The 12,106-nt window shown below is 30.2% G+C and overlaps 1 protein-coding gene across 1 annotated transcript; it reads left to right on the top strand.

Moving 5' to 3' along the window:
* The first annotated feature begins 2,041 nt into the window (after positions 1–2,041).
* On the top strand, positions 2,042–3,559 carry LOC133312103 (rhodanese-like domain-containing protein 10). The gene is made up of 2 exons (XM_061513254.1): positions 2,042–2,561; positions 3,163–3,559. The coding sequence occupies exons 1-2, from the start codon at positions 2,092–2,094 to the stop codon at positions 3,359–3,361; spliced, it is 669 nt and encodes a 222-aa protein (XP_061369238.1). The 5' UTR covers positions 2,042–2,091; the 3' UTR covers positions 3,362–3,559.
* Positions 3,560–12,106: the final 8,547 nt, after the last annotated feature.

Below are 12,106 nucleotides of genomic sequence, written 5' to 3'. Positions count from 1 at the left end.
TCCTAATGATATATATACATTATTATTACTACTAATTTATAATTTATTACTATTATTAATTTATTGTATTATAAATCACTATTATTTTCTTGGGATATTACAACAATAGATCCATAAATTGGCTCAAAATAACTATGTTTTCGTAATTTTTTTTATTAAAATAACAATATTTTAATTTTTTGGCGAGAAGTGTTCTATACTTATTATTCCACCCCCACTCATGTATTACCCAATAGCAAAAAATAATTTTGTTTTTACTGGAGAAAAAATTTATCTGTCATACTCACATAAAAATGAGTAGATCCCACTATACACTAGGATCCACTCATTTTTATGTGAATGTGACAGATAAAATTTTTCTGCAGTAAAGAAAAAGCATTAAATCCTTTGAAGAAAGGAAAAAATATTTCTAATTTTGTGTAGTAAAAAGGTGCAGATTTTGAGCACCCTAGAGAGCAATTATCACATTTACCTATAAATAAAGGGTTTAAGTTTTCTTATGTTGTAGGATTGTAGGATAGAAAAAAAGTAGAAAGAAGCTAAATGTGGGTCACATATTTTATATTTAAAAAGAAAAGAAAAATTAATTGGCACAGAAACAAATTTGTGTAGGAAAATGATTTACCCTCATGTAGCATGAGAGTATTATTTCCCATAAATAAATAAAAGGCTCAAATAACAATGCGGGGTGTCCTAAATACTCCAACCTTCTCATTTGCAGCTGAAAAACGAGTTACCAATTATCACCCTTAAATTTTTCCTAAATTCAATCAATTCTTACAGCTTGTCATAACCTTTCTAGATTGTAGTGTTTGCCCTTTTATTCGTAGCCAGTAATTGGTAGTAAAAAATAAGGGTGTTCATCAACCAATCCAAACCAATTCAAACCGCAAAAATTGAACCGAAAAATCAATAATCAAATAAACCGAAAACCGAAAATTCAAAAATAAAAATAAATCGCAAATTTTAATTGGATTGAATCGGTTTTCGGATGGGTTGATGAAAACCGATCCAATATATTAATTTTCCTCTACCTACTTGTGCTTTTCCTAATCATAGCCCAAAAATTTTTAAACCCAAAACCTGTTAACCCATCAACTACATCCAAGAAAAAATATAATCTTCAACAAAATTTCATCTGTGTAGAGCTTCATATCTCATTGCCCAAAAAAAAAAACTATATTATTGTTTACTGATGTTTTTGTATTTCAAAAAAGATAATTTACAATGCCAATATATATAAAAGATGTTATTTTCACAATAATCATGAAACAAATTTTATGATTTTCAAAAAACCGAAAACCGATCAAATCCAAACCGAAAAAAATTGGATGAGATATGATCGGATTTGAAAAAAAATTCAAACCGAATGGATGATTAAATAATCAAACCGAAGGTATTGGATCAGATGATTTTTGCTTCCAAAACCGATCCAATCCAGACCGCGAACACCCCTAGTAAAAAAGATGTAATCCTTATCGATCCTTCCTTTGTACTTGAAAAACTTAGAGAAAGATATTTTTATTTAAAAAGAAAAGCTTTTTTAAAAAAGAAGAAGAAGAAGCAAAATAAGCATGCTCTAAGTTATTCATCATATGTATCAATTTGTACATTTATAATTTTATTTTGTCTTGTTTTAAATTATTTAAGTTTATTAGTATGACCGTATTCATTTTATTTATAACCAGTTTCCAACGTTTCCTAATAAAATTTTATATTTGCAGAATTTTCTGATAAAACATAATGCCAAGCTTAAATTAATTAATTTATCTTTTTCCCTGAAATTCCTACTATAATACTTAAAAAACAAAAAAAAAAAACTGGTAACACAAGTGTTTGATAAAGCATTTTCAGCAGTAGAATAAAATGCCCTTTCTTATCCTTATGAGAAAGCAGAAAATGCCTTTGACTCTTTGTAGATAAATAGCAAAAAAAGCAAGTAGCAAACAGACAAAAAAGAAAACTCAGAGAACCAATGGCAATGTTCTTTAATCGTTTGTTATCATCACAAACAAGTCAAATCAAATCCTTCAACACAACACATTCTTAGATGTCAATACTCAAAAGCAAGAGTGGGAGAGACATAGGAATATGGCAACCCAATTGAACCATTTGTTCAGAACTTCCATTCTGAAACACAAGACACAACTAGAGGCCCCTTTTCCCACAACCACAAGAACCACAAGATTTCAAGTCATCAATGCAACATCCTCTACTAGAAGCAGTGCCAGACAGCTCATAGAGTCTGGGACTGTGAGGACTATATGGCCAAAAGATGCTTCCACAGCCATGAACTCAGAAGGGTTCATTCTCCTTGATGTTAGGCCAACATGGGAGAGAGAGAAGGCACGTGTGGTGGGGTCTTTGCACGTGCCAATCTTTGTGGAAGACATTGATAATAGTCCTATAACTCTGCTTAAAAAGTGGGTGCATTTTGGTTACATTGGCTTGTGGACTGGCCAATACCTCACTAATGTTAACTCTGAGTTCCTTAGTCAAGTGGAAAATGCCATTCCTAGTAAGGACACCAAGCTTCTTGTGGCATGTGGAGAAGGATTGAGGTGAGCATATGAAAGAAATTGTTTTGTTGCAAAATATGGTTATTTAGTTGTATCAAGATTATGTACTATATAGCTTTGAATGATTGGTTAACTTATTTGCACTTGTTGTTCCTGTTCTTGGTGAGAAAAAACATACCATTTCATGAATCAGGAAACAGGATAAATGATGTATATTTATTTGGTATTTTTAAGAGTCACCATCCTAGTTTTTATCAACTAACTTGAAAGTAGGTCCAATTAACTTCTTTCCCTCTCATGTGAAACTAAGATTTACCAGCTTCTAAAAATTGTCACACCTAACGCAGAGAGTGAATCATTTCATATCTCAATTTAACATGTTCATAATCCTGTTAAAATAAGACATGAGAGGATCAATTTTCCCACATGACACAGTTAATAATTTTAATAAACTCTTTAACATTCATTTTTATTTTTATCAATAAAACTATCAATGAATTTGATTTGAAGCTTTAATAGTTTGTATTGCATATGTGACTTTTCCCAATTTACAATATTAAAACATAAAGGTCACCTCAGCAAGTAGAACAAGTTGAATATGGCAATAAAACAACATACTTGTTGGTTTTGCTGAGTGATTCAGGTCAATGACAGCAGCTTCAAAGCTGTATAATGGAGGTTACAGAAATCTGGGATGGTTAGGTGGAGGCTTTAATCGTTCAAAGGACAATGACTTCCCAGCAGTAGAAGGAAAAGAGAAGTTGCAGTATGCTACAGTTGGGGGAGTATCTTACTATTTCCTTCAGTTGCTTATACTTCTACAGGTTGTGGGTAAAGAATAGATTATTGGCACATATTCTGATAAGGTATTAATGTTCATTGCTATGCATAGGGGAGTTTTATTAAGCCATGTTCACCTTTTGTTCTCATTCATGAGCAACTCTTGAACTTGTAAGCCTCTGTGGCCTTGTTTCAATTACATTTGCTATTATTCAATTATCAATGTGAGGTCTTGTGTTTAAGTACTATATTTTCATTGGGTGAAACCAATTCATTTCATGAGTAAAGAATTTCCTAATCTTTGTTTACTAAAATGGCTGATTATGTTTTATTTTTCATAATCAAAATATTAGTGCACTAACCTCTTAGCTATGTACACCATTAAACTTTTGAGTCCCCCCTTACATATACTAGACATCAATCGAGTGAAAGGCCTTAATGGTGGTTGTTTGCTACTCTGCTTTATAAGATGGTTTATAGTTTATAGCATTTCCTCTTTAGAGAGATGTTTTTTAGGCAGTCTCTGGTGAATTACTGGGTGACCTTCTTCTACTAGCTAGAAAGGTCAGCGCTTATATACATATGGCCAATCTACAGTTATAACACAGGTATTGATATCTATACTTATGCACTGAAAAATAAAATAAAAAAAATAAGATATATATATATATATATATATAGTTTATCCCATATACTATAATATACTAGACATGACATTCATTTTTTCATTATTTTTTGGGGTGATTTATTCATGTTTTGTCATGTTCATTGGTTTTATAAATGGGATATACGTATCTTCTGCTGCAGGAGAAAGAAGTTATTTGCAGCCGACACATGTTTTTTTAGGATGAACCGTATCTTGAAAAGCATGTATTAGCTGCAGATAATTTCTCTCTAGCAACATAAGATTAATATAAACCTTTATAAATTTTGTATGATCACAGGATTAAAATTCAAACAAAAATTAGAATTTGAAAAACAATCAGTGACTAAATTTATGTAAAATATTGGCTCAATATAGGATAGGGGTTATTACTTTTACTATTTGTTGATTAATTTTTTCGGTTTTTTAATTGTTAAATTTCAAATTGATTCAACAATAATCAAATAGGTAATAAAAGTGATTAGCCTAAAATGATGGTAACTACAACCGCCCCCACATGATAAACTAAAACTGTAATAGGAAATAAAAGAAGTATTTCTGTCACAATTTAACAAACTATATATCGTGATAGAAATTGTTTACCAACTTCTATCTCAATTGTTTTACATTGCAACGGAATTTAACGAAATATTCTGTCATCATATTTTATTTTATTTTATTAAAAAAAGATAATTATTTTTCACCACAATTTAATGGAAAACTCTATAACAAATTAATTTTTACGTAGGCCAACATTTGATACAGAAATTAGATGAACACGCCTTAAACTCGTCATGGCCAAAAATAGAGAAAACAGCCAGCAAATACTAAATTACACAAAATGGAACCTAGAAACACACTAAATACAGTAAACACGTACTAGAAGAAACAGATCAAATAGTAACCTCACAAGGCATTATAAAAGACAATTTAAGAGTTAATATCCAAAAAAAAAAAAGACAATTTAAGAGTTACAGATGAAAGAGCTTGGTATCATTCATAACAAGGCATTGTCTCTAACAAAGTAAAGAAAAATACATATATATCTTTTGAATTCTCCACAGTTGATTCGAACTGACTAATCCAGTTTGAGCTCCGTTGGATTTGTATTGCGAGCCGTTTTTTCAAAGGTTTTTTTTTTCTCATTCTCAAAACTCGAACTCGAGACGTTAGTCTTATTTGGGTATATGGATTCAACCTCAAAGGATGTTTTGTGTGATTCCATGCTACAAGATAAGCAGATGAAGAGATCTAAAAGTATTAGATGTGTAATCAAGAGTGGATGGACGTGTGTAGGGTGTTTTAAGAGAGGGTGGTACAAGATCAGAATGCACCTTCACTTTTAGCTAGATTAGCAATACAAAACCAGATTCACAAGACTTCTGGCTTAATTCTGATATTTTTTTTATATATATATTTTTTTATTAATTTTAGTTTTGTAAGTCAATTTTAAATTTTGGTGATGTCTTTCATGAACAAATTGTACATCTCAACCAGTTGCTCATTGTTGGGCATATTATTTATATTGTGTAAATATTCCTTATGCCATCAAGTTACTATAGTGGCGTAAAATTAAAGTAATCAAATGATCAGTTTGCATCACAAGCATTTTATCATGGTTATGAGCAATAGGTCTTATGATTTTTTATTTGATTTATATGTTTTTTAATATCAGGATTAATGTAGTTTCTTGTTTTCATAATTAGCTATTGTAAATCTTAGATATTATGTTGGAGCTGAAAATTCTTTGATTCGAATCCTAGACGAAACAATCGCGGATAGCTCTAAAAAAAAAAAAAATCTTAGATAAATAAAACTGGCAATTATTGAGGAATCTTTTAAACCATTCACAAATTTCTTTTGATATGGTATCAATCTAAACTTTCCATTATCTTTGTCAATCTTCCAATGCTGTTAATAGCCGATCACATGATTAAGTTCCCGTTAATAGCTTTGTCAAATCTCTGTTAATTATCTATCTTACAATATTAAGAGCCTCCGTAGTTAATGTTTCGGTTAAGCCAAACAGATTTTGAGGTAGCAAATTACATTGAACGCGGTTTCTTGCATGTTTAAATCTAGGGCAAATCGAGTTTGACGCAAAACATGATTTCTGCATTTGAGGATGACCTATTTCTCATGTATTTTAAGGCTGCAAATTAATTACACCTACAGCCTAATTTTTATTTTTTTTTGTAATTATGAATTATTTTATGAGGAAGGTTATACTTATCACCTATTTTTGTTTACAACCATGTTTTAACCGTTGATTTCCGTCAATTAACGATTATCATTTATTACGAATTAATAATTAATTACTGAGTTTGATTTGCAAAAATAATAACCGTTGATTGAAGTAAATCAATGATTAAAATATGATTGTAAAAAATTTGTAAACGAAAATAGGTTGTAAGCATAATCTTCACTTTATTTTATATCTTACAATTATTCAATCAAGGAAAATCAGTTCTTACAAAAACAAATATCTTATAATTTAGTTCTTCAAAATTTAAACGCAAATACGCACCAAAGTATCGAGAAAGAGACCGTCAAGAAAATTCAGGCTGTATTTTTGCAAATTTGTCCCCATTTTTCCTGGAAAATCCTTAACATAATTTGGGATACATGTTTCCAAAATTTAGACAGATCTTTGATGTTGCGAAAGAACTATAAGTAGAGTGAGTTTTGTATCATTGTAGTCTTGTTTGACTCGACCGAATTAGTCAAATAACCCATCAACCGATAGAAAAAGAAAAAAGATAAAAAAAACTAGAAAACTAAGGTGCCAGCTAATTTCAATAAAATATCTGATAATAGTTGTTGGAAATTGAGATCTCATCATCTTAAACCAAATCCAATTAACACTTTTTTTGTGGGGTGACCCATATTAGTATGGTCAAATTAAATGGGCAACAAAAACTAAAGTTAGATAAGACAATTGGGTAGATATTGTTGATTAGGTGATTTTAAATTTTTACCAATTGACTAATTAGTAGTATAATGTTACAATGAAAAATGGAAGGCTGAGAGGCATTGAGATTAGCGCAAATCAAGGTTAACCTTCTAAATGTGTCATACACATTACAGGTTGGAATCTCTAACATAATCTTATAAATACAGCTCTAGAACTTTATATATATTGGTGCTGCTAAAACTGCTCGTGTACCTGCACACCCTTTGCAGCCATTGAATTCGAATTGAGATCGAATTCAAGATGGCTGATTTTGAAAAGCAAGTTAAGGACACAGCAAAGAAAGCCAAGGCTGGGGCAAAGAAAGCCACGAAAGTCATGGTCAAACAAAGTGTGAAGGTTGTTGGTGCATGCAAGAAGGGTTGGGCCAAGCTCAAGAAAAGCATCAAGAACCTCAAGGACAAGAAGAAGATGAGAACTGAATATTTAGGTGATCGTCATTAATCTGAAATTTTCTGTAAGCTTTGACCAACTCTCACATGTATCTTCACATGGCTATGTAATGACGTACATATGTTACGCAGCATATAGTTATTACTTATTGTCTCACCCTCTTGGAAATTAATATTGATTCAATTGAAAAATACATGATTTATTTTGTTTATGTCTTTCTCTTTGCTAGATTTCATCCTTCTTTTATTATTAAATTGATTTTATGAGCATTTCTTGTAGAAGCTTTTTTGTTTTTCCATGGTACATGACTTCTATCTAAATCCCTGCATTCGAATTCATTATGTAGAATTACCATTAACATAGGTTGAAGCACCAAAAAGGGGAAAGGATGTAAAGCATTCATATGTCTTTCATTGTTTTGAATTGGACAGTGCCTACCAAAAGCATTCCGTGCTAACAGTGTATCAAATTTTATAAAACGTGTTTATAAATTTCAACTATGAAACGAAGGGTCTAAGAGGAGATGATTGATAGGTAATAATGTAGTTCATATAGATAATGTGAACCAATTGATGGGTGTTGCTTTCGGTCTTTTTTATGGTTGCTCATGATCTTTGGCGATGAATTGGACACTCAAATTAATATGTGATTGAGGCAAAGTGTACAATAACAAAAGAGGTGTGCCCAATTATATGGAAAATATCTATGAAACACCGACACTTTAAAAATCCCGATGTATCGTGTCCGACACTTCAACGCGCGTTGTAGAAACTCAAAAAAAGGTTCAAAGGTTGCGTTGCATTTGTATTTTTAGTTTTAACTATTAGATTCGTTGGATTATTATTACCATTTTATTAAATTTAATATAAATATTTGTGATATCTTATGTTTCTTTGCAAAATTAATAGGTATTATAAGTTTAGCTTTATTTTTTTGTTAAATTATTGAATATTAAATATAATATACGCAACATAAATTAAAAATATTATTCAATATCAAAACGTATCTTAACGTGTCAAAATCAAATATTTTTTAGAATTAACGTGTAAGAGTATCATGTCCCGTGTTCCGTTCGATATCGGTGCTACATAAAATATACTATAAGGCATCATATAAGATATCACGTGAACTACCATCTCTTTGAGAGGCTATCACAATGACATGTTCTTTTCCTTCTAGTAAAAATTCAAACCCTAATATACATGACTCTCTAACTCGAAAAAGTAGGGGTAGAGGTCGATTGCATGCAATGGCAGAATTAGGGGTTAAATTTTGATTTTTTTAATATTATATATATATATAATAATATTTTTGTAATAATAATAGATTGTAAGTCTTAATAGTTAACCCTTCCCTAAAAAATATTTGTAATAATTAGCCTATTCTAGCTATTAGTCTTAATAACATTTTTAACTTTGATAATTATTTTTTCCCCCTCTCATAAAAAATTCTGGGTATTGCACGAAGTTCTATTCTTATATTTTTACAAAAATATTATTTCTCGGAGTACTCTAATGTGTGACTTTTCGGTCATAAGGAGCCTATGTCAAGGCTTGCCTCTCTTTCCCTCCTAGTAATTATCATTAAATTGTGAATTAATAATATAAACATTTATTAGGATCAATTTAAATTTGAGAAAAGTTGATTAGGATAAGTTAACATTAATTCAATAGCATTAAAAAGAAAAATGACACAATGATGTAGCTACAGGCTTAGTAGGTAAGGAGAAAATTTAACTTCGATTTTCATCAAATATATTTTTAGAGAAGCTGACTTGGGATTAATTTCATAATCGTCTCATCTCAAAAAAGTAATTAATTTTTTTTTTTGATAATTTTGGTGAAAAAGCCATAAATAGGTGATTTTTCTTGTCCACAAAAAAGGTGACTTTTCTTGACTTGTGTATTGTGGTGCGTATTTTGCTTTGGGTTGAAGTGGAGGAGGCCGTGCTCCATGGCTGGACATCCGAGAGAGGAAAAAAAAAGAAAAGAAAGAGAGAGGGAAAGCCTCGTACATATCAGAAAGAATCCAGAAAAGCTATTTAATGGAACAAAAATAACATAAAAAAATGTCGCATGAAATTTTGATCAACATAACATAAATATTTTCATGTGAAAAATTGATCATGTGGTTAGATTATGTAATCACAATCACTCATTGATGATGAGATAAGAAAGAGAGAAAAATATATAATTTTTAAATAAGTGATTATGATAAAAAAACATGACCACATAACCATTTTTCCAAATGAGAGGATCCAAATCCATTTTCATTGGATTTGGATCCTCTTATGTGAAAAATTGGTCATGTGGTTATGTTATTTGATCACAACCACTAATTGATAATGAGATAAGAGAGAGAAAAATATATGATTTTTTTTTTTTGAATACAAAAAATATATGATTTTTAAATGAATGGTTATGATCAAATAACATGGTCACATAACCATTTTTTCAAATGAGAGGATCCAAATTCATTTTCATTGGATTTGGATCCTCTCATGTGAAAAATTAGTCATGTGGTTATGTTATTTGATCACAATCACTCATTGATGATGAGATAAGAGGGAAAAAATATATGATTTTTAAATGAGTGGTTATGATCAAATAACATGACCATTTTTCCAAATCAACACACTTTATAATTAAATTAAAATTCTATTATTCTTCTTTTATAATTAAATTCTTAATTCAGATTTCAATTTTTGTAAATACAAATTTATAAAATTTCAAATATTAACGACACAAATCCTTTCAAAAAAATAACTATTTATTATTATTTTGTAAATCTAATTGTAATAAATGAAAGTTTATCTCTGAGATAAAATATAAAAACCTAGACGCAATTATAAGAGCCTTTTTTGTGGATAAATATAAAAATCTATTACATGCTAATAGTTAGAGGTGGCAAACTGGGCTCGGCACGGAGGGCCGGCCCACCAACATATTTTTATAATTAAATTAAAATTTCATCCTTCTTCTTTTATAATTAAATTTCTAAATCTGATTTTAATTTTTGTAAATACAAATTTGTAAAATTTCAAATACAAACGACACAAATCCTTGCAAAAAATAATTATTTATTATTATTTTTTAAATCTGATTGTAATAAATAAAAGTCTATCTCTGAGATAAAATATAAAAACCTAAATGTGATTGTGGCGTATTTATTTTTTATATAACTCATCGAGTAGATAACTATATTTAATTTGCATAATATTGATCACTCTGGATAGCATATTTTTGTTTATGGTTGATATTTGAAAGTTCTGTGTCAATGCTGTAATTTTTTCCACCTGAAATATAGAACAAGATAGCAACACAATTTTTTTGTATGTATAAGGTTTGCAGTGCGATTAACCAACCACAACGGACGACAAAAAATTTGATCTTTTTTCCTCCGTGTTGTAGAGGATGATTTGGTTTATAAACATGCTTCGCTGGATAAATTTGCATTATGGTCGATTGAATGATTTCAGAACAAAAACCATATTGGCATGTTGCGGAAGATGATTCTCTGGATGAAGACAAATCAACCTTCTACGATTTTGAATTGTGTCCAATTAGAAGATTTAATAAAGAGTGCCAATTGATTTTCTTGAAACGATGTAGGGAGAGCGGCAACCCAATAATTTTGTACCGCGAAGGAATAATACACTATTCACGAGATTTTCACGGAAAGTGCCAGGCGATACAAATTTTCGTTCTGAACTCATATTTGGCGTCAGAATCATCAAATTATGTTTCTAAAATCATTTAGCTCATTTAAGCTCTACCGGTTAATTTCCAAAACTGCAAATTATCCGGCAGAACGCACTGTTCATAACCTAGTCATGATCCCAGTCAAAATACTCGAAATCAAGCTCTGAATCTAATTATGGAATTTAAATCCTTAAATTAAACCTCAAATTAAGATTTACAAGTTAGGGTCATTATATATCGCACGGGTCATATACTAGTTTTTTCAAATGAGAGGATCCAAATCCGTTTTCGTTGGATTTGGATCCTCTTATGTGAAAAATTGGTCATGTGATTATGTTATTTGATCACAACCACTCATTGATGATTAGATAAGAGAAAGAAAAATATATAATTTTTTAATGAATGGTTATGATCAAATAACATGGCTACAAAACTATTTTTTCAAATGAGAGGATCCAAATTCGTTTTCATTGGATTTGGATCCTCTCATGTGGAAAATTGGTGATGTGATTATGTTATTTGATCACAATCACTCATTGATGATGAGATAAGAGGGAAAAAATATATAATTTTTAAATGAGTGATTATGATCAAATAACATGACCACATGACAATTTTTCCAAATGAGAGGGTCCAAATCCGTTTTTATTGGATTTGGATCCTATCATGTGGAAAATTGGTCATGTGGTTATTTTATTTGATCACAACGACTCATTGATGATGAGACAATAGAGAGAAAAATATATGATTTTTAAATGAGTGGTTACGATCAAATAACATGATCACATAATCATTTTTTTCAAATGAGAGGATCCAAATCCTTTGGATTTGGATCCTCTCATGTGGAAAATTGGTCATGTGGTTATGTTATTTGATCACAACTTCTCATTGATGATGAGATAAGAGAGAGAAAAATATATAATTTTTAAATAATATGAACAAATAACATGACCACATAATCATTTTTTAGAGGATCCAAATCCATTCTCATTAATAATAAATAGTTATATCATTTAATTTCAATTTTAATTACATTTAATTATAAATTAATTGTTAAGAAAGGAAGAGATAAGAGCAACATATAAATTAGCACCTCTCT

The sequence above is a fragment of the Gastrolobium bilobum genome, unplaced genomic scaffold (assembly GCF_033153095.1).
Source record: "Gastrolobium bilobum isolate Gb01-03AN ecotype WA unplaced genomic scaffold, APGP_CSIRO_Gbil_v1 utg33886, whole genome shotgun sequence".
Lineage (NCBI taxonomy): Eukaryota > Viridiplantae > Streptophyta > Magnoliopsida > Fabales > Fabaceae > Gastrolobium > Gastrolobium bilobum.
This window is presented reverse-complemented; position numbering and strand designations above follow the sequence as displayed.

Excerpts from the sequence above, each read along its gene's own strand:
- LOC133312103 (XM_061513254.1), top strand. The coding sequence starts at position 2,092 with ATGGCAACCCAATTGAACCATTTGTTCAGAACTTCCATTCTGAAACAC. Across the intron at positions 2,562-3,162 it reads GCATGTGGAGAAGGATTGAG|GTCAATGACAGCAGCTTCAA; the intron begins GTGAGCATATGA and ends TGAGTGATTCAG.